Source organism: Amphibalanus amphitrite, unplaced genomic scaffold, assembly GCF_019059575.1.
Source record: "Amphibalanus amphitrite isolate SeventyFive unplaced genomic scaffold, NRLGWU_Aamphi_draft 001238F_arrow, whole genome shotgun sequence".
NCBI classification, from domain to species: Eukaryota; Metazoa; Arthropoda; class Thecostraca; order Balanomorpha; family Balanidae; genus Amphibalanus; species Amphibalanus amphitrite.
The window spans coordinates 169,895-196,703 of NW_024882731.1; the positions used below are offsets into that span (position 1 = coordinate 169,895).

Here is a 26,809-nt window from a genome sequence, read left to right on the forward strand (position 1 = left end):
GATCAAATGCGTTTTAGACATTTCATAAATCACACCTGTCGCCATAAATAATTTACCTGCTGCTTTTCTTCTCCAAGAAAAATAGTGCTCGTATTTGCTCAATTCTCAAATACAATTACCCGTAATCTGGCTCAATTTTTGCTACTTGACAACTTCCTAAACATTAACTAGCTAAATAGACCCCAATCTATCCAAGAAACCACATTTTTTATGTGTTTGTGATCCTCCGCGTAACGTCAGCATCAGCTGTGCGAGTGCCCTGGCACTGCGCAGGCGCAGTAGAAATCGGTCTTGTGTCGTTTTGGACTGGTGAGTGGGTGCACGTGTGCTATGTCTCTTTGGGTTTTATTGCTATTTTGATATTTTAAGGGGTTGACAACCTCTCATCTTTTTCAGAATCCAACGACAAAGTGGATCCCACTAAAGGATTTCCAGTACCTTAGGACGGACCTCACGGAATCAGTACTGTAAGTTGACCTTAACATTGTCAGTCGGTGACACACCAGGGAAATAAGCTAAAATTAGAGCGCTCTATTTATTGCTCCCGCTACTTCACCGTCTCCCATAGGGTCCTGTGTTGAGCTGGTGTCGAGGCTCTAAAAATGACGCCGATTTTTGCACCCTTCTCACGAAAACCGCTCGGACCGCCTGGAAACCAATTGTTCCGCTCTAAAAATTTCATGATCGACGGGAAAATGAATGAGGAAAAGATTGGTCCTGAAATAATTCTGAACTCCCTGTAGAACATATTGAAATATGGCTGCAAACTAGGAGCATGTCAAAATCGACAAAACAATACAAATAAACTTACCGGGATTTTTTTATTTTCCATGCATCTGTGTATGAAATCAGTCGAATTTTCGGAAAGATCATCTTCTGTTTAATAAATAATTCCACAATGGCAATCGAGAAAAAAAAACATTTCTGCTGTGACAGCAGTTTTGGCATTGTGCCAGTAGTGTGGCGTGCGCGGTGCTGCGTGGTCGTCGGGACGGAGTTGTGAGTATTTTCGGTGTTTTAAATGGTTGATGGCCATTTGAACCAGCTTCATATTATTTCCTACAAATTTTTGCATCAAATTATTGCTTGGAAAGACCATTGAAACCCCTTATCTCTTCATGAAGCACGATCATATTCATCGTCGACGAAAATGGCGCGGGACTCCATGTGCATTCCGATCGAAATAAATCGTAATTTAAATAATATTCGATGATAAGTATCATATTCTAGTGACACATTTTCATAAAATAAGGCATAAACTTTGCAAGGAAGTCAACATTGGATAATTGAATTCTTATTTTTCTCACATATCCTTGTAGTAGTCAAATGGCTCAATTATTAGATAGATGTAAGTATATGTTTTGGCTTGATGTTTGCTGTGAAACCACCCAGCCACTTGCTGGTTGAGTGGTTTTCTGATAATTACCTGATAATCATTTCTCCTTTTCCTTAAAAGAAACTAAAATTCCTTTCAAAGTAATCCATTTTAAGGAAAGGCGGCTTGCTCATTGGTATTTCATGTTCTTGTTTTGTTATTGCTGGCAGTATTTTGATACAATAATGCAATATGAATTTTTTTGCAATAATAAAACCTAAGACGAACTTAGTTAATGCGTCAATCAAACACCCAACAGAAAGATTGTGAGTCCTTGTGACGTGAAGTAGAATATTCTATGAATGTGTTTTATAGAATATGCCAAATATTAAATTAATTATTATTTGATACCAATAGCTGAGCAGGTGAATTATGCCACAATATAATTTCATTTTCTGGTTTTGAAATAGCCGGCAGTATTTTACTTCAACAAATGTAATATACATGGAATACATGTTGTTATGTTACCTATGTTCAAAGTTTAATAACAGCCAACAGAAGGAGCTTTTTCAGCAGATAATGTTTGTACCTTATGCATTACCTTTCTTTTCTGCAGGACCATGCTTCCGCTGGGTGGTCGACATTTGCCTCCTGAAGAAGTTGAGCAACATGAAGACCACCAGATGAGGTGTCTGCAGTTCATGTGGAACTCTGCAGACTACAAGTGTTATGCCAACCACAACCAAAGTGCTGTGATCATGGAGGCATGAACCTCATGACAACACTTCAGATTTGCAGTTGAACCAAAGTGTGATTCAAACCACCAGTGGCATCTCACTCGTGGTGTGTGGTGAACAGTGTGATTATTGTGCAGTGTTCAGCTGCAACTAAGACATTTATTAGTGACTTGTTTTGCAATTAGCCACCAAAAGCATTTTTTGGGCTGGCTGCTGTAATTTGTTGTGCACTGCGCAATAGTGGTAGTGTTTTGTCACTTGTCAAGTTGTCAGTTGTGCATGTTGCATGTTTCTCTTCCCTCGGCCCTCATTATCAGTTAAGTGGTGAATTGGCATCACTCAGTCTCCCCAGATCTCCATTGACTGTCTGTCAACCACCTAACTTGAGATGGTATTTGCTAATAGTGTCAGAAAAGAAGTGATTGTAGACATTTTTAGGAATATGAGCTCCGTTTCATGCGTGTTCCAGTGGTCATTTTGTCACATGTCCCATAGTGTAATAAATGGAAACTGTTGTTCCCTTTTGAAGGTACTCGCGGATGCAGAAAGCGTTGGGCCTAATTATTAAACGCACCCTCCTATCAGCGACGCACGAAATCGACAAATATCATCCTTTTTAGAACAGGAGGAAACGAAAACTTGTGAACATAGCTGTACCTACAACAGTGCATAAGGAATTGAAATTCTGGGAGTTTTTGAAATTCGGAGAAACTAAAGTTGTCGACAGGTATCAGGTGTGCCCCCTTGCACGTCAAAGACCAGGGTCAAAGACCGCCTAAAAAACAAACGTCTACAAATGAAGGCAGTATTCGTATGTTCGTTGTAATTGCAGCAGCCTAGCAACATGTATTGCGGTCCGATTGCGAATTACACTCGTGCTCAAAAACTATGCCGGTAACTGCCAATGCACTTAGGTCATAGGTGAGGAGAGGAAGGGTTATGTCATATGTCAACATCATAGAAATGGCTTCATCTGAGCTGTGCCTATTGTACATAATTCAACCAATCTATGCATTTCGTTTCTTGCAATCTACTCATGCTTTCACTCCAGCTTCAGAGTAATCATTCCATATTGTACGTCTTAAGATATTGATTCCTATGGCGGTTTGCAATTACTAGCCACGTCTCACCTCAGTTTGGTGGCCCCGCATCGGCCCACTCGGCCGCTCTAAAATTGACTTACGGAGGAGGATGGTGGCTTTTATTTTAGCTTCTCCGCCGACTGCGGGGAGCGCCGTCGCCGAGGTAGGAGCAATAAGTAGCTTATGTTTGGGACTAATTTCCACGCTTAATTAACATTTTAATGTTATTTTAATTAATTCATGTTAATCTTTGACGCATTCTCTTTCTATTGATACCATCCACCGGTCTGAGAATTACTGCCTTGCTGCGTAAGGGCCGATAAAAGATCACGCTTTTAGGGGTATCTCTTCAACATGGGGCAGGAGCAATAAATAGAGCGCTCTAATTTTAGCTTATTTCCCTGGTGTGTCACCGACTGTTGTGTATATTTGATGGTTCTGGCTCATAATAATGCCAAAATAATATGTATATGTGCTCTGAGGAAGGCTCATTTATTAAGTTTTGACATTCACTCTAATTTCCAAAGCCTGCCATGTCAATGGAGGACCAAAATATCAAATAATTTATATAGGCCTAATCATGTTTTGTTCGGAAACTGAATGGTTCACCCTCCCATCATTCATGCTTTCTAATTAAATGATGCATGCATTACACACCATGTAGTTGAGTTATTATAGCCATGATCTTTTAAGATTTCTGTCTGTCTAATCCCTCATTTTCTGTTGTAATTACGAGAGCTGTTAAAAATTTTACAATTGTTCTGCAAATTAAATTGGTATTTCAGGTAAAATGTTTGGTTTAGGTACAAGGCCTTAACTTCATAAAAACAAAACTACTTCATTAGTATCAGATTAAATTTCATTTCAATTTCAAATAAACTGAATTCATTGCAACAGTTGATTTTTTCTTAGTAAATTCATTTCAATTTTGGGCAGCTATTCTAAAATTGAGTGTAGTGCATTGCACTGACCTTTCCCACATAAGATGCAGATCTATAATGATACCAAACTGAAATATTTTGCAATCTTGAAAGTACTTTGTTATGTAACGTGTTTGATTTCATTTTTATAATTAACATGTTGAAAAATAATTTTGGGATGAAAATAGAAACATATGGGAATCATTGAAATGACATTTGCTGAGCACAAAATGACATAACAGTTGGCGGGCCCCTAACCCCATCAAACAAACAAACAAACAAAATAACATTTCCAGCACTGCTCATGATAAGGGTTTTATTGCCCCTATGTGGATATGTAAGTCATTCATGTTGGGAATGTAAGGAAGGTAAATTGGAAACTGAGTAATTCACACCTGTTATTTTCTGAAGAGAATCTCAATTTACATTATTGCTTAGGAATATTTTCCATTATCTAAGCTTTTGGATTGAAATGCTAGACAGGTCAAATTCTGGACGATCAATGTGAATGAAACATTAGTTCAGTGAGTATAAATTGAACATGCTATTGATCAGTTGCCTTGATGACTAAATCATCAGCATGCAATGCGTTCTGCTATTGCTGGATGGGCCATTATTGTATAATTTGTGAGAAAAAAATTGTTAGAAATGGCTCTAAAAAAAAATTTATGTCCAACAATTGAGCCAAAGCAGTACCTAAGCAATCCCAAGTCTCATTTCTTAGCATGGTGATTCACTCTGTCACTTGGTGATAGACCATAATATTCCTGCCTTACTTACCTAAACCAACTCTGCCAGCCAAGAGCTCAAAATGCTGGCCAATTGAGAGAAACTCTACCTTTGTGGTATCACTTAGTTTCATGCCCATAATGGCTGTCTCTCTTTCATCTATTTCACCAATTCCCATTTATCTATTTTGGCTACTCACAGTGTCATTCTGACCCCTATGAGTGTTCCCCTGTGCATATGACCCTCCCCTCCCCATCTGCCCCTCTGCAGTGTACTGTACCGACTCGGACCGAACATGGACACGGTATCTCATATTATGATAAACTCCTCTGCAGTGTACTGTATCGACTCGGACCGAACATGGACACGGTATCTCATATTATGACCGTCCCCTCTGCAGTGTACTGTATCGACTCGGACCGAACATGGACCAGAGCCAGTTGCAGCAGCAGCAGGAGGAGGAGGCGGTGCCGGCCGCGGCGCCGGAAGGGGTCTCGGAGCCCACGCCGGCCGCCGACGCGCCGGCGCCCGTCTCCTACAACGACCTGTTCCCGGCACTGCCCGACAGCGGCATCGAGGCCGGCGGGCCCACGCCCGGCCAGACCAACCCGTGGGCGCAGCGCATGCGCGTGGGAACGTCGAGTGTCACCCAGGTACGGAAAGATGGAGAGAGGGGACAGGGGAGGGTACAGCTAGTGGGGGATGGCACAACACAGACACTTGTGGTCAGTGGGGGGTGTGATTGGGAGGTAACGACGTGGCTAAGCAATCATTGTAACGGGTTATAATTGGTTTTGATGGGGGCAGACATGATCATTCAGTGACAGCACTGTGAAGAGTATGATAAAATATTTTGCTGATCATTCTATCTGGCATGAATCTGTAGCACCACTGCCTTGATTTCACTATCACTCTTACTAATGAGAGTAACAGTCCTGATAAATGATCGATTTTTAATGGCCATTTCTCTAAATGTTCGTCGTTTCCCTGTCTTGCTGGCCATCCCAAAATCACACAGCCCTGGTCACCGGAGATATGACGCAGATTGGGATCGGGAAGCGACCAGTCATATTCCGGCTGACCAGTATGACGTCACTGCTTGCCTCCGCCGCCGTCGCGACCCAGATTGTTATCACTCAATTGTGTGGGATCCTCGCGGTCCGACCGGCTGGTCCGACTGCGTGTGACCCAACTCCCCCTCCTCCCGGTCCGGCTGGAGCCTCGTGCGTGGTTGTTATGCCACCGACCGATGCTACCCGTCCTGTGGGGGAAGTCATGTACCCACTCAGGTGCCGAGACTATCTTGTTCTTTGTGATTGTGCGATCTTTAAGCCGCTCATGATTACCGGCCCCCAGTAGGCTATCTTCTGCACTTACCGATTGACCTTTGGGGTCGTTCTGCGCCGACTACCGCCCAGAGACCGATACCGGCTCGGCTCCTGACCTCCCCTCCCCTCCCCTCCTACCAAGGTGTTCCACGTGCCCACGGAGGAGCGCAAGTCGGACAGCAAGTTCGGCGAGGACAGCTCCTACACGCGCTGTGGTGACATCATGCAGAAGACGGGCACCAACATCGAGGTGTCGACCGGACGCGACGGCAGCCTGACCTTCATGATCAGCGGCAAGCAGGAGCAGGTGCTGCGCGCCAAGCGCCACATCCTCGAGAACTTCCAGACCCAGGTGCGGCGAGTGCATGCGAGTGGGGACTGGGGAGCGACGCGGAGGGGTGAGGAGGCGGGTACATGACTTGGAGATCGGATAGAGGGAACGGTGAATATGTGAACTTGATTCCGAGATGCATGGTTATTTACGCCTTCACTTTGGCTGCTTGCTTTGTTTGATTATTATAAAGTATGCATCTCTAATCGCTGATTGCGTTATTTTACGGAGAATTTGAATAGCTCTATTTTTGTTTGTTTTCACTATCCTGTGAGCAGAGAGAAGTTTGCTGCTATTTCTGACAGCGCCTTGTCAGCTGTTAGTCCATCGCGGCTACCCGAGACTGCCCGAGACCACACACGCGGTTGTCTCCCATTTATTAACCCCATACCTTTCCCCACCGACCGGTAGGCCACCCAGAGCATCACCATCCCCAAGGAGCACCACCGGTTCATCCTGGGCCGCGGCGGTCAGCGTCTGCGTGATCTGGAGACGCAGACGGCCACCAAGATCCAGGTGCCGGGCCAGGCCGACCCCAGCGATAAGATCACCGTGGCGGGAATCAAGGAGGGTATCGAGAAGGCCATCCACGAGCTGCAGATGATCAGCGACGAGCAGGTACGGAGGGTGGACGTGGGGTGAAGGGAAGGGGTGCTGGGGTGTAGGGTGAATAATTATGGATACGCGCTGGGTATGAGGACTGTCTGTGGGGAGGGGCGGGGCTTGTGTAAGAGCGTGTTGATCAAAGTATCACTGCTTATTTTTTATTTGAACTAATACGCAGACTTACTCTAATTACTCGCCAATCCGATGACCAGTTTTGGAGACCACTTCGGAGCTGGTCTTGCCTTTGATGAGGTCCACAAAAATATCTGTCGTGATTCAAATGTATAGCTTGATATCCAGTGTCTAGTTAATGCCCTTTTCCGGCTGTTCCGCCACTTGTCCACTCCCCGCTGATCGCTCCCTGTCTGTCCCGGTCGATTTCCAGTCGAAGCAGGCCTACGAAAAGCTGGAGGTTCCCAAGAAGTACCACCCGTTCATCTGCGGCGCTCACAACGAGAACATCACGCGCATGCAGAACGAGAACCCCGGCATCCGCATCAACATGCCTCCTCTCTCCGTGATGAAGGACGAGCTGACCATCACGGGAGAGAAGGAGGGCGTGATGCGCGCCAAACAGCAGATCCTGGCCATCTATGAGGAAATGCAGCGCACGTGCACCTGTGTTAGTGTGGAGGTGGTAAAGGCCCAGCACAAATACCTGATCGGGCCGCGCGGCAACAACATCGCCGAGATCCTCCAGAAGACGGGCGTGTTCGTGGAGATGCCGCCCACCGACTCGACTTCGGATACCATCACGCTGCGCGGACCCCAGGATAAGCTCGGGCAGGGTAAGTTGAAGAACGGATAGAGGAGAGGGGAGGAAGAGTGGGAAGAGCAGGGAAAGCGGTGAATGGTGGATGGGAGAGAAAGATGGGAAGGGTAGGCGTTGGCTAGAGTGAATCGAGAAGGGAAGTGAAAGAGAAGCAAAGTAGGTATCAAGGAAAGTGGTGCAGTGGATGCTTCGAGAATATGAAGGCAGTCTTATAGACTACCGTTTTCTTCTATCTTGCTGATCATCTATCTTATTGTCTATTTTTTTTCTTTACCGTGTCGAACGTGTCCGGGGCCTAAGCGGTTAGGAGATAGTGTCGTCCCATCGCTGCCGACCAGGCTGTCTGATGGTTTTCCAATGACAATTTACCGCTGACTCACTCTCCCGCCGGCCATTCGAGCGACACCGCGGGTGGTCGTACCACCCCTCCCCCACCCGACCGATGACACCACGGCGCGTGGCGACCCGTGACAGCCGTCAGCCATTTGTCAGCTAGCGGTCGGTCGGTACCCCCCCCCCCCTTCCCCCTAACGGAGCCGGAACCTCGGCGCCGGCCGGTGGGCCGTCCTATAGCCGAGCTCTGACGCGCCGCCCCCGCCCCCGCCCCCGCCCCCGCCGACAGCCCTCACCATGGTGTACGACAAGGCGAACAGCGTGGTGATGACCGAAGTAAACGCGCCCGTCTGGTGCCACAAGTACATCATCGGCAAGAAGGGCGCAGACATCAAGGCAATCACTTCCGATATCCCTAAGGTTAGTGCGAGCGGGTGGGGTGCTCAGATGTAGTGATTATTTATGTATTAGTGGTTGGTAATCACTTCACTGAACGCTGATGACGTCAGAAGTTTGATGACGTCAGGAAGGGTTGTTGACGTCATGACGACTGGTGGTAACATCTCAATGTTTCGTCACGGTGTGTGATGACCTGCTCCCCTGCTGTTTCTCATTCTGCTGGCACTGTGCATGGTGCCACTCGGAGCACGTCCCCGGGCGTCTGTCCCCAATCCGCCCGTTGGTTGTCTCAGCTGTGACATGCCGTCTGTACATGAAGCTCCGTGTCATACCTGTGACATTTTCAGCCACCTGTGTGCTGTTAGTCGTCATCCCCCCCCCCTCTGCCATGACCCCCCGGCCCCCGGCTACCCCTGTCGCTGCCTCCATCCGCCCCTGACCCTTCACTGATCGGTCCCAGGTTGACCGTCTGTCACTGCACCGAACAACGAAAACACGATTAGCGTCAGTCAGTATGTCAGACTTTTAGTATCAGACGTATCGTGTTAGACACACAGTAGCAGATATTTTACAGCGTCAGGTTTACAGTCTCGAACTAGCAGCGTCAATCTTGCAGCCTCCGACTCACTGTGGCAGATTTACAGCGCCAAGCTTAGCGCGATTTGTCTGTATTCCCGGCCATGGCGTTCGTCCCGCGGCTCAATCAGACATTCAGTTCCGCTGGTGTTACAGCTGATCTATCCGCCATTAGACCGTTCGCTGAATGTCTGCCGAGTCATGCTACCTGTCGCTTTTATTATTGAAAACAGGCGGCTAACTGACTTCGATCCCTCGATATCAATACAGCCCCGAGCCCCAATAAACAAGCAAGTCTCGGAACCATACACCCACTCAAGAATTAGTTAAGACATTGCCCTTTACTATCTCTGTTTTGCTAACTGATACGAGACTCACAAGTTGCACTCGTTACGCGTAAGCACAGCTGTGCACAATTGCCTATCAGGTTATCCGGCACGTCCGAATTCGTGACTTGTAATAAAGACACTCAATCGTCGCAGTTTTCTAAACCCAACGCGAACCATCACCTCACGTCCTAACCTCGCGTTTCTCTGTCCAGGTCCACGTTGAGTTCGACACCAGCTCTAGCAAGGTGAAGATCGAAGGACCTAAGGAAGATGTGGAGAAGGCCCGCGAGAGGATCGCGGCACGCGCCAAGGAGCTGGAGGACAGCATGTGTGTCGAGGAGCTGGACATTCCCACCAAGTACCACAAGCACATCATCGGAAAGGCCGGAGCCAACATCAACAGGTCTGTGAAGACGGGTGATGCTGTGTAGTGTGGGATAGGGATGAAGGGGCGGCGGAAATGACAGGGGTCCGGTCACTAGCTTGGATCCCTCACGGAACGACGTGAAATAGAATATGGTCTTGTTTCTAAGTGAACACCAGGTACACTTTCAGCTACGCTCACGCCTTGATGCCCGAATTTATATAATCGCCTCGCCATATGACGTGGAAAGCTCTTGACGTCAATGCTGAATGCATACATGCGCAATCTTGATGTTCCATCCTCGTGTCCCACAGGATCAAGGCTGAGCACGGTGTTTACGTCTCGATCCCGGAGAACGAGGCCTCCACCATCGTCAAGATCGAGGGTCCCAAGGAGGGAGTGTTGGGCGCCAAGGCTGAGTTGCTGGACATGAAGAACAAGATGGAGAACGAGAAGGAGCGGGACATCATCATCGAGAGCCGCTTCCACCGGCAGATTATCGGCACGAAGGGCGAGAACATCACCCAGATCCGACAGCAGTTTGACCAGGTCCAGATTGTCTTCCCCCGGCAGGGTGAGTCCGTAGAATGAGACAGAGGCTAGAGTGTGGTGATTCCTCGAGTTGATGGGAAGGGAAGGGGCTTAGAGCGGAGAAGCAGGGCAGTTATATGCGGGATTGTTTTTCTTCCGGCCGATTTTCAAATAGGTACTGTGCTCAGCCATGGTGCACAATGGCCGAAAGATTTTGTCGTTTAGTCTAAAACGAAACAATTATGATCGAGGATTGTGGATAAGTTGCGGTGCTGGAAGACAGACAAGTGGACTATAACCGTTGACCGTCTTTTCGTCTCCAACAGGTGAGAAGTCGGACGTGGTGAAGATCCGCGGCCCGAAGGACATGGTGGACCAGTCGTACAAGCACCTGCAGAAGCTGGTCAAGGGACTCATGGAGTCCGGGTACCAGGTGGGTGCTCAACAGGACGCTCGCCGCGGGGTGCTTGCCATACTACGCGCTCATATACAGACTGCCATTATTATTTCATGTGCGACCGCGTATCGCCGAGTATAGTCCGATATTGATTATCGTGCATATGTGTGCCGAGTATGTCATCGACTACCAATCATCAAATTCCCTTACGGTGCCCTGCGGCATTATTTGAATCGTACAATTTTGGCAAAGCGTGTCTTTTTTATTGTTTTTCTTTAGACAATTCATGGAGATTTTGTATCGGATGATCGCTTCATCTCTCGCATCTTTCTCTCTTCCTCCCGACCGCTGATGTGCCTTCTCCTTTCAACAGGAGCGCGTTTCGATCTACAAGCAGCACCACAAGTTCATCATCGGCAAGGGCGGCGTCAACATCCGCAAAATCCGCGACGAGACCAACACGCGGATCGACCTGCCGGACGAGTCTTCCGAGAGCAGCGAAATCGTCATCACTGGTCGAAAGGAAGACGTCCTCGCTGCCCGTGACCGGATTCAGAAGATTCAGAACGAGCTGGATAATATCATCCAGAAGGACATCAACGTGCCGAGCAAATTCCACAACAGTATCATCGGTCCGGGCGGTCGCCTCATCCAGTCCATAATGGAGGAGTGCGGCGGCGTGCAGATTAAATTCCCGTCCGCCGACAGCAAGTCTGACAAGGTAGGAGGGCTGTGGGGCTTGGGTGGGGGTGGGGGGGGGGGGGGTGGGGGGGGGGAGGTGGTGGTAGACGCTTGATGGCTAAAGGCTTTACCCAGCTAGGTAGGTTTGGAGGGTTTAGTTTAGGCGTTGAGTTAGCTTGTCAGTCAGCTGTGGGCTTAGCGTCGTGTTGGTGCCGTCGCTATGCTGGTTGCTATGCTATGCTATTCATAGCCGTTCAAGCTTATAGATTGACCCACTTCAGCTGTTCGAACTTAGAACTACTCCTATTTTTGATGAAAGCGGCACCTTCAATCTCTGCAGCAACGTGTCGTTAATAATAGCATCGGCGGCTGTCTGCCGTTTTAAAATAGCCGCTGCTGCCCGCGGGCCGCTCTCGAGCGGCGGCCCCTGCCGACCGGCCGGCGCCGCCGCTACCGATACCACCTCTGACGTCACCGTGACGTCACCAGCGGTATTTTGTCAAACAGCCACTGTCGCATGGCCCCACCTGATTGGCGGCTATGGTAGTCCGGGTGTATTTACGGCCGGCGTCAACAGCTGGTGCGCCATTGTAGTGCGATGGCCCAGAGCTGTTCCATAATTGCCGCGTGGGCAGGCCATGTGCAGTTTAGGAACAAGAGTTCCCCATTTGCGTGATCTTAATGACACAGTACATTAACGTTTTATTGCCTCATTGCTTTATGCACAATGCATTGTTTCTGACAGACAAAACTCTAGCGACTTGAAATTTCGTCACTATACTCCGGCTGTCGATTTTTTGCTTTCTCAAAGTACCCTATTTGATAGGCGCACGGAATGCTTTCAAAACTCGCGTGTCTCTAAGGGCAATATGCTTTCACACTTTAAACTAACTTGTTTCTTGCTTACATAACATCTACGCCACAGTTCTCACTAAATTGTTGTAGCATAGTACCATAATAATCTAACCCACGTGCGTCCCCAACCTGACGTCCCCACTCACTCTCCCCGTCTCCTCCGCGGCTCTCTCTCCACCGTGTGCCAGTCGCACCGTCAGGTAGGTGGTCGGCGCAGGCCGGCGCCGCCGCGGCACGCGCTGGCCCTGGAGCTGGGCACAGACAGAGTGAGTAGCGCTCTGTGAGACGTCCTCCCTCCCCAGACACCGCCCGGCTGGCCGCCACACACGCAGCGCTTTTGAGCACGCGGCGCTCGCTTCTGGCTGCTGAAACGAGAGTCTTGTACCGCTGGCTGTTCTAGACTGTCAGCTGGCAATGTGTCTTTTTAGTTGCCTGGCTAGCTGCGCCGTTTTATTTTATTTTCAGCGTAGTCCTGCTGGTTTACGTCTCCTCTGTATATAGCCGTGTTTTATGCGATGAGTGTGTAGGTAGAACATCGAGCGCTGTATGTACGTCCCAAATGTGTGTGTATGCCTGTCCAACGAGTCATCGATTACCTGAGCATTTTCGGGGCCTTTGACGTCACCGTTTTTCGGTTGCCGAGCAACGCTGGCGTAAGCGAAGTCGGCTATTTGGTCCCATATTGCACATCTAAGTTTCTTGCAACTCATAGCGTAACCTATCGATAAATTATGCACGAACGAAATCTAGTGGCAGTCAGCTATTTTTTTTGTGAGTGCGTCAATCAGTGTTACCCGTGCCCCGGCGTCCCGAGCGTATGTCGCACTAATGTTCCCTTCTGAATGGCGTTCTCATTTCCTGCTCATTATTTTCATCTGACCGGCGATGTTCCACGTTATTCTCACCATGGTGCGTACAGGTGGAGCTCTCGCCCACCATACTGACTGACAGTAATTTTCTCATTCCCTATAGTGTCTGGGTGATCACTGAACAATGTCCACACTCCTTACACTGGCTGACTGTGAGTGATCTAACCCCTTCCCTACATACGCTCACTCCCCGGTACCATCTCTACCCTACAGGTAACAATCCGCGGCCCCAAGGATGACGTGGAGAAGGCCGAGGGCATCCTTACCGAGCTGGCTAACGAGAAGACGCTCAACGGGCACACGGCCGAGGTGCGCGCCAAGCACGAGCATCATCGCTTCCTTATCGGTCAGTGACTAGGAGTGTTACTGTGTGACTATAAGTGTGACTTTAAGTGTTCTAGTGTTTAACTCCCATAGGAGAGGGCTGGGACTCATTGTGGGAAGGGGGATGGGGAGACTCAGTTGGGCTGCGCTCGAGTGCCATTGACTTTTGTACAAGTACCAATAATAGTCCTTGTGGTATCTTTTGTGGGCATTCGGCGCACTTTTTATGGCTCTCGATTTGCATGCTTGGGATTGGGGTTTTCATGCGTCTAACAGCTTTGTTGGTGTTGAGGGAACAGTACAAGCCCCGGCTGCGCATCTGACCTTAAGGCACTACTTAGTTTATTTGCTATGCGGTGGCGTTGCAGGCAGTTTATTCTGATATCAACGAGGAACGTCCATTCCATCACCACTGACGACCATTGAATTTCACTGTTCGTCAAGGTGCAATGATGCAGAACTCTGGCCTGGCCTGCCCTCTCCTGATACTGCCAAATTATGTTACGGCTGCTCGGTGTCGTACCAAAAGACAACAGGCGGCAAATGGGTGGGCTGTAAATAGCCTCACGTTATTTATTACCACTCAGCCAGACAGCCTATCGACCAGCGGCTCGACGTCCCGACGGCCCAGTAACCGTTGTTTTCTGACCCTTCCTCCAGGCAAAAACGGCTCAAAGATCGAGGCGCTGCGGACGGGCACGGGAACCAGGATTGTGTTCCCCAGCGAGAGCGACAAGGACTGTGAAATAATCACCATCATGGGCAAGAAGGAGGACGTGCAGCGGGCCAAGGAGCAGCTGGAGAAACTCATCAAGGACCTGGTGAGTGCGGAATGGGAGAGTTGTAACTTGTAGGGGCAACCAGTGCGGGTTGGTGTTCGGGTTGGTTTTATGTGCGACTTTTGCGGTGTTATGACGCTGACGAGCGACACTGATTTTATGATCGCACTCATGAACATCGTAAGCGAGTCAAATGTTGCGACTTTAACATATTACGAAACCTCTAATTTAACCTTCCTAAATTCAGCTTGCCACCCCAGCTCTCCAACAGCCCCTGCCACACCTTCACCTCCCCACAGCTCTAACGCCATTCCCCCCACCACTCACAGGACCAGACCGTGATGGCCGAGATGAGCGTCGACCCCAAACACCACCGGCACTTTGTGTCGCGGCGCGCCGAGGTTCTGCGCGAGATCAAGGCCCAGTTCGGCGGCGTGGACGTCAGCTTCCCCCGCTCGGGCAGTGACAGCCACACGGTGTCGCTGAAGGGCGCCAAGGAGTGTGTGGAGGCGGCCAAACAGCGCATCCAGGAGATCGTCGACGGACTGGTGAGTATACGGGGAGTCAGGGTCGGGGACGGAATGGCAGGGATCGTCATGCCATTGTGTTGGGACTAGGGATATATTTCATGCAAGTGATGTTAGGCGGGACAATTTTACGTGTGGAAGGGACAATCGGTATAGCGAAGGGTGGTGATGGAACAAACAAACGACCTGGTATCAGCCTGCTAATTACAGTGTCGAGAGGCCAACTAAACAGAGGAAAGGAAAATAATAAGTTCCCCTACTGCTGCTGATGGGGAGATGGAATAGAAAGTATAAGTACAGAATTGGCATTGCGGCTCAGTCATCCCCGACTGTTTCCTCACTGCGTGAGTCGCCATTCTGCCGGCACAGGTGCTGTGATTAGTGTCCGGAAGTGATTTATACCGCCGTGGTCCCCGGCTCGGTCAGTAGCGTGTTTAGCCATTGCTGCTATGGTGACTTGGTCGCTGGGACCGGTTGTTGGTCGTGGTCGGTAGTAATTTGACGTACGTTGGGCCGTCATGGGCTGACGTTGACGTTCAAGTGCAATTTGTAGTTATGGGAGCTGAAGGGAAGGGTGTAATGCTAGGTGAGTTAGTAGGTCACGTCCTAGTATGTAATGATATGATTCTTCGAATTGTCTAAGCAGCATAGATTTGAGCTCATATGCTACAACTTGCAGCAGCCTGCAATACTACGTTGCCAGGCCATTATGTCCCGAGGCGTGAAGTTGCTCAACTTTTAATTCCCGGGCTTTCCCCACACCAATCTCACCTCCCTAAAAGTCTCCGCTGTACGACCGCTGCGAATTAACCGGCCGTCGGCGGCCTACTGCGTCCGTCCCGACGGAGTCATGTCCCGCTCCTAGTGCTACCTTATGGCAGGGACGTGCCGCCGCCGAGAGCCCCCCGGCCCGGCGACAGAGAGCCGACAATCACCATCAGTGTGGCACACGGCCGCGGCGGCGGGATGGAGGGCTGTGTGCGCGGCGAGATATAGGGCTGTGTTGGCGGTCGGGGCGGTATGATATAGGACTTAGGGCTGTGTTGGCGGCGGGGATGTCTGCTGCCAATGGCTGGAGAAGGCATAGGAGAATGTGATGGGAATGAAGGTGGGAGGAATATACCAAGTGAATGCGGCTTACCGTTACGCCATAAGTGTGCCTTGCTTCAAAGTTATGCGCGCTAACCCGCTTCCCCCGCCCGTCTCTGCCATCAGGAGTCGCAGGTGACCATCGAGGTGGAGATCCCGCAGAAGCACCACGGCACTGTGATGGGCGCGCGCGGTATGCACGTGCAGAAAATCACCCAGAACCACCAGGTGCAGATCAAGTTCCCGGACCGGGCTGACCCGAACGCGCTGCCGCCGGCGCAGAACGGCTCAGAGGAGTCGGAGGCGGGTCCCCGGCGCTGTGACCTGATCCGGGTCACCGGACCAGAGGCGGCCTGCCTGGCGGCACGGGACGCACTACTGGCCCTGGTGCCCATCACCATCGAGGTGGGTGGATGCAATATTTCTGAACTGATGGCTGAATATTTGGACAGGTGTAGTCATGTGAATGATAAGTTGTTGGATTGGCTTAGGCAAATTGATGTTGTGCTTCATACAGTGTAAGACGATTTTAGGTGACCTTTGCTTGAGTCTTGTTATGACGATGTTTCTCGCTTGCAGCATTCTGATTCATGGCAAACTTGCTTGACTCCTCTTTGAATAATGGGGTAGTGAATGCTGTGTTGTCGTTCTGAATATTGAGCTGGCTACTAAGTATTAAAACGTGTGCCCGATGTATCAACACATCGGAGTCTAGCGATAGATGAAGTTTCTCGCCCCTGTCTCTCGCGATCCACTGACGTCCTCCCCGCTGTGCACAGGTGGAAGTGCCGTTCGATTACCACCGCTTCATCATCGGCCAGAAGGGCAAGGGTGTGCGCGACATGATGAGGAACTTCGACGTCAACATCTCGATCCCGCCTGCCGAGGAGCTCTCGAACGTGATCCGCATCACCGGCACGCCGGACAAGGTGAAAATCAGTATGACGCCGGGTGATCCCCGGAAGGGATGGATGAGGGAGGATGCATTGCCTTGAATTGATGTAGGTCAGTTTAGGTTTTTAACGCCTTTCGCAGACGCCGTTCTCATTAGTCACGGCGAAAATGCTGTCATGGCTTACTTTTTCTAATGATTTAACTCGATGGTCAGTCTACACGTCTCTTTTCGGTGTCTCACTATCCCCGTTCTTCTTCAGTTGTACTTGCTCCGGGAGAATCCGGGACGGTATCTTCTCTTCCTCACCCCCACCGCCCTTATCCCTCAGCTGGACGACGCCCGCGAGGGCCTGCTGCAGCGAGTCAAGGAGCTGGACGCCGAGAAGGCCGACCGGGAGCTGCGCTCGTTCACCCTCACTATGCGCGTGAACCCCGACTACCACCCCAAGATCATCGGCCGCAAGGGAGCCGTCATCTCCAAGATCCGGCTGGACCACGAGGTCAACGTCCAGTTCCCGCAGAAGGGTGAGCAGGAGCGGCTCTGAGGAGGGAGTTGGGGAATAAATTTGGTGATGGTTTGAGGGCGACACTGATATTCATTTTTTTTTTTAGAAAGCATGAAGTTAAAACCCGCCGAATATCAAAACCGTGTCTGGTATATGCTTTCTCGTATCGCAGTCCGTATTTCTGAGGTCGTAGCTCTTAGCATGAAAATGCAATCATAGGCCGGATTTCTTTCTCACTCAGTTTTTCTCTCGTGCGTCTCATTCAGCCTCAACTCTATAATAGTGACGGGTTGTTGGTTAAACCCGTCTTCATACTTTTACCTTTATAATATGTAACCCCCTTTCGTCCGTCTCTGTCAGACTCTGAGGAGCCGGACCTGATCACCATCACTGGCTACGAGGAGAAGGCGCACGCCGCCGAGGCCGCCATCCGGCAGATCGTCGGCGACCTGGAGTCACAGTCGCGCGAGGAGCTGCGTATCGACCCGCGCGTGCACGCACGCATCATCGGCGGGCGCGGAAAGAACATCCGCGCCATCATGAACGAGTTCCAGGTGCGTGACGGGGGATGGGAAGTGATGGGGGAGCTGAATATGGTGTTGGACTTTGGGAGGTTGGAGGTGAGTTGACAGTGAAGGTTGAGCGTGGTGTATGCTAATTAATGCGCAACTGGACTTAATGAATGGTGCATTCGTTGAAGGTGCGGATAATTTTATTTAGCTTTCATGCCGAATGCAGCAACTGGTGTCTACCATGGTAGCAAAATATTAAGAATGCGCAAAATATTCCATGGTGACTCACTGGCTGGCTAGGGTAGCGAGTTCAACCCATCGACACCAGAGACCCACACCCCTCTCTTCCACACATTTTACCTCTCGTACCCGGGCGTACCGTATATATCAGTCGACCGAACTAGTTGCCACCGTCGGGCGCATTAGAGTGGGGTCCACCACCCGATACCCGGCCCATAACTGTCTGCTTCTGAACCCAGCCAGTGTTTTTCGCCGCTGCCGTCTTCAGCTCTCGCTACATTGACGGTTTATGAAGACATATGGGTAGGGGAGAGTGGGGCAAAGCGGCCACCCGGGGCAAAGCGGCCATCCATCGTTTTAGCCCTCCACAGCTGGCGTCAGTTCCAATTCATGATTTCCAATTATACTTCTCTTCACGGTCGTTCGAATGAGCCAGACCGGGGTTTCAGGCCCATCGCCATTGTTCTGTGAAACACGGAAAAGCATTTCTTGCCAGGTTACCAATTATGTTTACAATTTTTAAATGTTATTTTATTCCATAACCGTTTGGAATTTTTATAAGCGTTTTTGTCCATGCATTGCGTGGTTATCGTACATGCCTTCTACCAATTTTAATGTTTTTTACCCCACTAATAGCTGAGCTGGAATATTTTTGTCTCGGACGGTATGCGCGGGGCAAAGCGGCCGGGGCAAAGTGGCCAGCCCCCAATTGGTCATAAGTTGTTTCCATCTGGATAAAAACATTATTTATATTCAAATGTGTCGTCATGCATTCATCTTGGCCACTTTTCGGTTACATGAGTTACCAAATTATGCAATTAAATGTTTTTCCAAGAAAATTCTTTCTTTGTTTAGCAATAGGTGGGAAGATAACAAAGTAAACATCCATCTTCCCTTAAACATTGTCACCTTCAAATACCCTAGTCGTGCATGAGGCAACTATTCTGTTTCTCATATCGGGACTTGAGGAGTCGCCAGTGGCCGCTTTGCCTCAGGGATGGGGCAAAGTGGCCAATATGCTATAGGTTTAAAGTTTTGTCAATATCTCCCATATGTGAACGCCTTTGGAAATGAAACGCAGTTGGAATAAAAGACAATTTAATAGGGATCACATTGGTATAGAAAGAATCTTTCCAAGTTTAAAAATCAAGCGTCGGCATCGTTAGAAACGTTAGGGTGGCCGCTTTGCCCCACTCTCCCCTACCGACCGTGGTTAGACTCCATGAGGATGGGGATTTGTGCTTTGTCGGACTTTTCACTTTCACTTTGCTGAGCAGTAGTGAAAAGAAACTGCTGGTAGGGTTGGACGCTTGTGCTGGGGTTAGGTTAGTATGAATGTTGTGGGTCTTTGACTGGTTGCTTCCTAGGGGCGGATTGTTGATTATAATCTATGTAGTTATGACCATTACTCTAGTACCAGAGTGCGTGACGAGTGAGTGCTCATTGCCTTCGCCTCGCCGGTATCGTGGTGAATAATTCAGGGTAATAGGGATCATTTCTGCTGCATGTTAGTGCGTTCTGTCTCGGGTGTACCATTATCGTAGCCCAGTACGATCATGACTGACCCCGTGATGCTATACGGGGCGCTTTGGCGGAGCGCAGGCTGTGCGACTGTCCCGACCGGGGACGGCTTGCCCCAATTTTGCACGACTAATCTGCCTGCCTCACTGCGTGCCCTGAACGCTCAGCGGCCAGGACATGCGTGTCCAACGCGCGTTGTGCGGTGGAGACCTGATTAAATTATTGCTCACGGGTAGCAATGGCTCAGTGCGTGAGAAACCGGTGATGGAAACTTCAGAAATAGCTGACAGATATGGCTTGGCACATATCATGTCTCAACTCGCACGCCTTCTACAGCATACGCGCCAGTACCGCAATTTTGATCTGGAAAATCGTCCACTTTCTCCATCATAAACTTAAACTAGCCTCTCTCGATCTGTTCAGAACTTAGCATCGACATCACCCACCTCCCACAGCACCATGGCAGGCCCTCCCACCACCTCTACCCCTCCTAAATACAAACGTCCCCCATACCCCTAACCACCCCTCCCCGCACCTTCCGTCAGGTGGACGTGCGTTTCCCGCGCTACGACGACCCGGAGCCGGACCTGGTCGTCATCACCGGAGCAGAGGACGCCGTGTTCGAGTGCGCCGAGCGCCTCCGTAACCTCGAGGAGGAGTACATGCAGGATGTGGTGGAGAGGGAGGAGATGAACGCCCACGTGCGCGGCCCGAGGGACACTGGGTATAACGGAGAGAGCACCGAGCGCACCGACAGGTGAGAGGGGGAGAGGGGCCGGGGGATGGGCGACGGTGGTGTATCGTGAAGTGGCGGCTGGTAAAGCTGGTGTGTAGGGAATTTCCTGAAAGCTGCCGTACAATTTGGCGTATCGGGTTCGACTGTTATGTCATATGTCTCTTTCCTGGTGGTTTATCAGTTAGATCGCTCTAATTATCTCAGAACTCTGCCACACGACATGTCCGATACAAAACCCACTCATCTAAAATCCAGTGCTTAATTTTCTCACGATGTCGCTCTAATCTTTTGTATCCCCTGATTCCCGCCCTGTCCCTGGTTCGCCTCTAACTTCCCCCGCTCTCCCCGCTCAGGGCCGGTTTCGTGGTGAGCGGCGCCCCGTGGCAGCAGCAGCAGGCGGCGGCGGCCGGTGCTCGCCAGCCTGCGGCCCGCTCCATGGCCCCCAACATGGCCAGCGCCGAGGAGTTTCCCAGCTTCGGAGACACGGCCAACCGCACGCCGGTGGTCTGGGGCCCGCGCCGCTAGACGACTGAGACGAGAGAGAGAGACGACAGACGGAGACGGACCGCTGCTGCTACTGCTGCTTAACGGACGGACTGACGATCGGCGCGCGAGAGGGAGAGAGCGACTGGGAACGAGCGAGAGCGAGCAGAGTGAATGGAGCGTGATTAGCCACAAGTGTCTTCCTTGAATCCCGGCGGCGTGGGGCTGGCGGGGACGCGATCTGCTTGCCGAGACGGGGCAGCCTATTTTGAAATGATTCCAGTTTATTTAGGGTTGGTTTGGCCTTGGCATGGTTGTTTTTAACCGGTGCATGACAAGAGAGTGTGCACTTTTTGTTGCTATTTTAGGGCGCCATGGTATTTCGACGTGGCCCGACTGACCGCGACAATAATTGGCGCGCGCGCGCGCTCGTGAATGCTGTGCGGCGGGGGAGCGGGCAGGCGGGCGGGGCGGGATGCTCCTGCCGGCGGCTGGGCACGGATGGGATGTGATTGTGACTTGGGTCCCGATTTTGTACAAAGGGCCGCCGCGTGTGGTGCACGCAAGTCATAATAGCATTCTATGGACATGGCGACGCCTGACAGTCGCCCGGTATACATATATTCTATGTTACAGCTCTAGTGGTGGTGACAGTATACGACGAATATAAATTATGAAATACACCACATTTGGCCCGTCGGGTACACTGCTGTTTTGTTGTTCGAATGATTGATCTACAGCGAGCTGGTTTGGCAGAAGGGTCTGCGGCTATGGCGAGATGGACAATATGGTAAAGCATTATGGTGCGGTATGGTGTCGAGGGGTGGTAGGGGGGGGGGGGGGCAGCGTCACAGGGACTGGGTCAACGATGCACTCGTATGTCGCTGAACGGAGTGCTGTATGACAACGGCGTGATTAGAAGCAGCTTTATTTTACCTCCATTTTCGGCACCCGTAAAAAAGTATAAAAATTGCACACTTTAAACAGATAGCTGGTAAGTAAGTATATGAAGTAATGTCCCTTTTACAGGAGACCGCAACTGGCATCCTAAGCACGCACTATAGCATTACACTAAAATGTTTTCCCCACCTCTTCTGCGAAGTTGGCACATCCAGGTACGGAGCCCTAACGAGCATTTGCCACTAAGGTTAACAATGGAAAATAATTTAAAAAATAAAGAGTTGCGCACGAACGAGCTAACGCAATAACAACTTGGCACAACAGATCGTGTCCTTCACGGCCAACAATACAACGGAACCACTACGCGAATAAAAAGGCACAAATATTTGTACAAAAATATCGGTCAGCAACTGGACGGAGTCAACAGCCATTTCCGGGATGCTGACCGGCTATTCACTATAAAATCGATGTGAACAGCTGTCTATGCAAGTCATATGACACTGACGTTACCTACGTCATGGCTATGTAAGGTTTGGTCAATTGGACGGAGTTACTGGTCATTCTGGAAATACTGATCAATTCCACAGATATAAAACTTCCTGCAACCCATATGTAACAAACATTGCATCATACACATTCAAAAATAGCCTCTAACCGATCGCCGTAAAATGACACTCGAACAGAGCAGGGCGTTTTTCAAAGCCTCCGAATAGCCGTACGACGTTTCACCATGCCGTCAACAGAGTATCTTCCTTCAGCCAGCCTGCCTGCGACGGCTCCACTGGCCGGGCGGTGCACCGGCGCAGTCACAGCGGCACGCTCAGCTCAGACCACGGCCTGTGGGGCACGCACAACAGCCAACGGTGAGGGATTACAGGTCATGAAATGCTCGTGGAGTCGAGTCGGTGGCGGGGCGAGACAACGAGCAGCGTAATCACCCACAGATGGGAATGTTAACACTTTTGGACCAATGCTGCACCACCGATACCACACTACCCAAGTCTCTGGTTCTCTAGTACCGTCTCCTCCCTCCCTCCCTCTCTGTTTCCTTCGTAACTGCGGAAGCATCCAATCAGCTCTCCTTTCATCCGCCCGCTAACAGCGCTGTACAGTCCTCTCCTTCCCTCTCCCTTTCCGATACTAGCCACGGTATCACCTTTCTCTCCCTTCCATAAGGGTAGGAAAATAAGGGCAGTGTTGGTCTCCCTTTCCGTCACTTATCACTCGCTTCAATCTTCCCGAACCCTCTATCCTTTTCAAACTGACTACTCAGATCCCTTTCCTCATCCGCTCTGTTTCGTCCTTCACTGACCACGGTGCCGTTTAGTCCGAGCTGCCTCTCCAGCCGCTCCACCTTCAGCTCCGCCTCCCGTAGTGCCTCCAGCGCGGCCGTCAGCACCATCGCGTTGCGGTCCATCATGTTGTGCGCATCGTCTAGGTGACGCTGGAAGAGTCATACAACAGTTATATAAATGGAAACATTCATGCAGACAAGAGAGCAAGACATCTCCGAATTGTGAGGAAATCGGCAGTAGTGACGGCTGTTGCAAGAGAATAAGTCAATGAGTCCATAATCGTCAATAAGTCGAGAATAAGTCAATAATCGATTATTGGTAGGTGAAATGTGCATTGGCATATCTTATTGGAGGCTAGTTTTGACATGAAAGCTAGCAAAGCCAGTTCATATTTTTCTTAACCCCAATAACTGCCTGAATTTAGACAAAGTGATGACCACAAAATAAGTCACAATAGCCAATAAATAATATATCCTTGAATTACAGTTATTAGTTACCATCTCTACATGCAAACATGTAGCTTTAGAAAAGAGAAAAATGATCATACCTGAATATCAGAAGACAGTTTTTTCCACATTTTGACTGATCCATTGAGGCCACGTAGGTCAGTGATGCACTGCTCCTCCTTCAGTTTCAAATCAACTGTTGCCTTCTTCAGACTGCTTCTAAGCTCCTTCACTTCTAAATACTTCTCTTTATGAAGAATATTCTTTTTGGCAGCAAGATCTGGAGAAATGTGAAGGGGTCCAATGTTCATTTATCAGCATTATTGATTCACACTGGAGGCATTTACCTCAGCACAAGAAGAGCATGGTGATACCAATACACAAACACAAAGGTCATTTTATTTGGAACACTTCACATCTACTTCAACCTAGCATTTCATGCAGTCTTATGTACATGCTTTTTCACTTACCTTTGTATTCACTAAGTAAATACTCAATGGCTTCATTGCACATGCCATAATTTTCTGCAGATTTCCTGGGAGTAATGATCTTTAAAAGGTGATTAAGTACCAAAAAGCTCAAACAAATGACAGCCACATAATTTACATTTCTTCTGAGGGTAGTCTTCAGACTCATATTCCAGCTCCCTTAGACACAATACTGTAAAAAAACATAAGAAAACCTTTATCACACCACTTTTATGATAAGTCTTTATCACACCACTTTTATGATAAGTCATCACTGAAAAATATGAAGTCTGTTAGCAGACACATCCTGATTTATTGGCATCACTCAAGTATTTTGCACAAAACTAGTAGATGGCACAGCCTGGAGCATAATGTTTTCATGGAAACTGCACCAATACCAGTAGTGCTCATTGTAGTGTTGTGTGCTGAAAAAGAGCCATCGAATGCAGTGGTACAGACATTTCCTACCAACTCAGCCAACTGTTTCATGTTATTTTTGCTGCGATGCTTCACAGTCTGAGCCTTTTTGGAAGAACTTCATCAGCATGCTGCCATTTCAGCAATATAAGGGATATTCAAGCATGTTTATCAGTTGTCACCATAAAAAACAACCAATTAGCCTTACACATGGATCCATTCCATTGGTGCATGGATCCATACATCATCATTCAGCAGCCAGGATTAAGGTGGTCGTTCGGGAGAGGCGGGAAAGGTGCCCTCAGGGCTATAGTCTGTTCCATATCAAGCTTGCAGTCAGAGTTTCTTCGGCAGATTGCTCCTCCGCTCAAGAATTTATGTCTTAAAGGGACCCTCCCACCTTAACATTAGTTTTGAGTTGAGATAGCCAAGTTTGCGGCCAGGCTCAGAAACCACCATTTATCCTGGTCGCAACCCCCGCAGCTTTATGGTGTTCAAGAAATTTCTTCCCTTTACTTGCAGGGTGGGACCAGCATGGTCCCTATCTCTTAACCATTACGGGAATCTGATGACGTCATCAGACTTTTGAACGTCCGTTAAATGTTTGACTAAAACGTTTTGTAGCACGCGGTGGTATATGCTGCTTTGCGCGCAACAAATGCCGCACTTTCAAATAAAGTCGCTAGTAACAGCGGAGATCCCAAAAAGTAAACAAAAGTAAAAGTCTAATATCTTGAAAACCGGTGAATATTTTTCGATGAAATTTGGTAGATATTCGTTTTTGCTCTTTCTGAACCGAGCGACATCACTTTCATGCCAATTCATTAACTTTTTTGAAGGTGGGAGGGTCCCTTTAAAATGTAAGAGCTGTATATACAGAAATCACGCACTGCTTTCAGCAGGGCACTTCAGCTGCAAGTTTGAAACGGAACTGAGTATAGCAGCAGCTGTGCATCATTGAATTATCTAAAAATAAATGATAGAAATTAAGCGGCCACCCAGAATCGATAGCAGAGCACGACAGTAGCCAGCCGCCAGGTAGGTAAGTACAACAAAAAACTTTAATAAATAAAGGAGCTTATCATGACCAAAGAGGTAACTATAATTAATCAAAATTAAATGTCCAGATCACGATGTGGCTTCCTGCCAAAACCACAGTGTATGCCAGAACCTTATTTTAAAAAATATGGTTTATAGCTTTTTATCACCGGTCACCACACACACAAGCCCTCGAGGAAGGAATGAAATGGGTTTGTTGACCCCAAAATATAAGGGAACTATCTACCTTTTGCTCAAAAACTGCTATTTGTCCTGCAAGTTTTCAAAATGCATTTAGTCATTGGTGCAAGAAGACAGATTATGGCCTCAAAGTGCAATTATCCTGCTAGCGAACATAAAGTCAAGAATGAATATTTTTACAACTATGCCGCATTTGATGCGTTCAATAGCACGCTCTCTCGCTTTTTCTGCTTACTGACATCACGCAAGGCATGCGCAAAGCAACTGAATGTTTACGTCAACATCAGTCGACTTTGCCTGTTGAATACTTTTATCGGGAATTACAGCTTGGAACCGAAATAGACATTAGGGCGTGCTGATTAGAGATTCTGGGATTTTGAAGGTTGAATGCTACTTGCTGATCCATGATGAGTGAGTATTGTCTTGTTTATTGTTTACTTAGCTTTTATGGATAAGGAATTCCACATAGGATTTATATTCCACTAATTAGGTTGGGGGCTAGTGGGGCATAGGTAGGTATAGCATAGGTGGTGTCTTGTTTGTATCATGTCTTGGCAAGTCAAAGTCTTTTTTCATTGAACCTCAAGTGTTGGTATAGGTGTACATATATGTGCAATGTGTGTATCTTAAGTTATGATGATACTTGGGCCCAATCTTACCAAATGCCATGAATGCGCATTCACAACATTTGGTAACATTCGTAACTATTCAGCATTCATTTATTCATTCGTTCAGACAACATTCATGATATGACATTCATTCATATTCAGACAATTCATGCTATCAAAATCATTGGGCAAGGTTAGCTTGATGCAAATAAAGAGGATATTCTTATGTTAGTGCCGTTAACTCAGGCCAGTGCTGTCAAATCCTATCTATGCCACTGGTAAGATTTGGCCCTAGACCCTGATTATGCTTTTTTCATTAATTTTTGAAATCTGGAATATGGATAATTTGACTTGAGCACCATCCAGTGCTTGTTTCTCATCCATGCTGCCGCTGCTCCGCCTGCCGTGGAAACTGACGGTGCTTCTCAGTCTCTTTGGTACCTATACAGTACAGCTCACATTTTTTGCTCAGTGGCTGAGAAGCCTCAGCAGATTTGTTAAATATCCATGCTCAATTCTTGCTTTCATTTGAAGAATAATTTGAGTTATTGTATTTTTCACTGATAATCTCATCAGTTTTTTATGCTCCTTTTGGCATACACACTGTACAGGTGATACTGGTGGTGACAGGCAGAGGTGACTCTTTGGGCTTGGAGGACCTTTTGCCAGTGC

The 26,809-nt window shown here is 48.7% G+C and overlaps 2 protein-coding genes across 6 annotated transcripts; one reads left to right on the forward strand and one right to left on the reverse strand.

Moving 5' to 3' along the window:
- Positions 1-257: 257 nt before the first annotated feature.
- On the forward strand, positions 258-21,469 carry LOC122371385 (vigilin-like). Its single transcript, XM_043347665.1, has 20 exons — positions 258-309; positions 397-467; positions 5,184-5,436; positions 6,254-6,463; positions 6,854-7,060; positions 7,434-7,836; positions 8,443-8,573; positions 9,670-9,860; positions 10,136-10,395; positions 10,679-10,785; positions 11,123-11,470; positions 13,368-13,500; positions 14,139-14,299; positions 14,587-14,805; positions 16,000-16,278; positions 16,653-16,802; positions 17,097-17,292; positions 17,634-17,827; positions 20,092-20,303; positions 20,636-21,469. Exons 3-20 carry the CDS (start codon positions 5,209-5,211, stop codon positions 20,805-20,807), a joined length of 3,801 nt encoding a protein of 1,266 aa, XP_043203600.1. The 5' UTR covers positions 258-309; positions 397-467; positions 5,184-5,208; the 3' UTR covers positions 20,808-21,469.
- Positions 21,470-21,677: 208 nt separating this feature from the next.
- On the reverse strand, positions 21,678-25,558 carry LOC122371390. 5 transcript variants are annotated; one of them, XM_043347675.1, is made up of 5 exons: positions 25,499-25,558; positions 23,877-24,066; positions 23,508-23,686; positions 22,978-23,109; positions 21,678-22,502 (listed from the first exon to the last, which is right to left on the reverse strand). In XM_043347675.1, exons 2-5 carry the CDS (start codon positions 24,040-24,042, stop codon positions 22,491-22,493), a joined length of 489 nt encoding a protein of 162 aa, XP_043203610.1. In that variant the 5' UTR covers positions 24,043-24,066; positions 25,499-25,558; the 3' UTR covers positions 21,678-22,490. The 5 variants fall into 5 exon arrangements, with proteins under 5 accessions (XP_043203610.1, XP_043203609.1, XP_043203607.1 ...); XM_043347674.1 differs by having other exon boundaries at positions 25,462-25,558; XM_043347672.1 differs by having other exon boundaries at positions 25,515-25,534.
- Between the last annotated feature and the right edge of the window lie 1,251 nt (positions 25,559-26,809).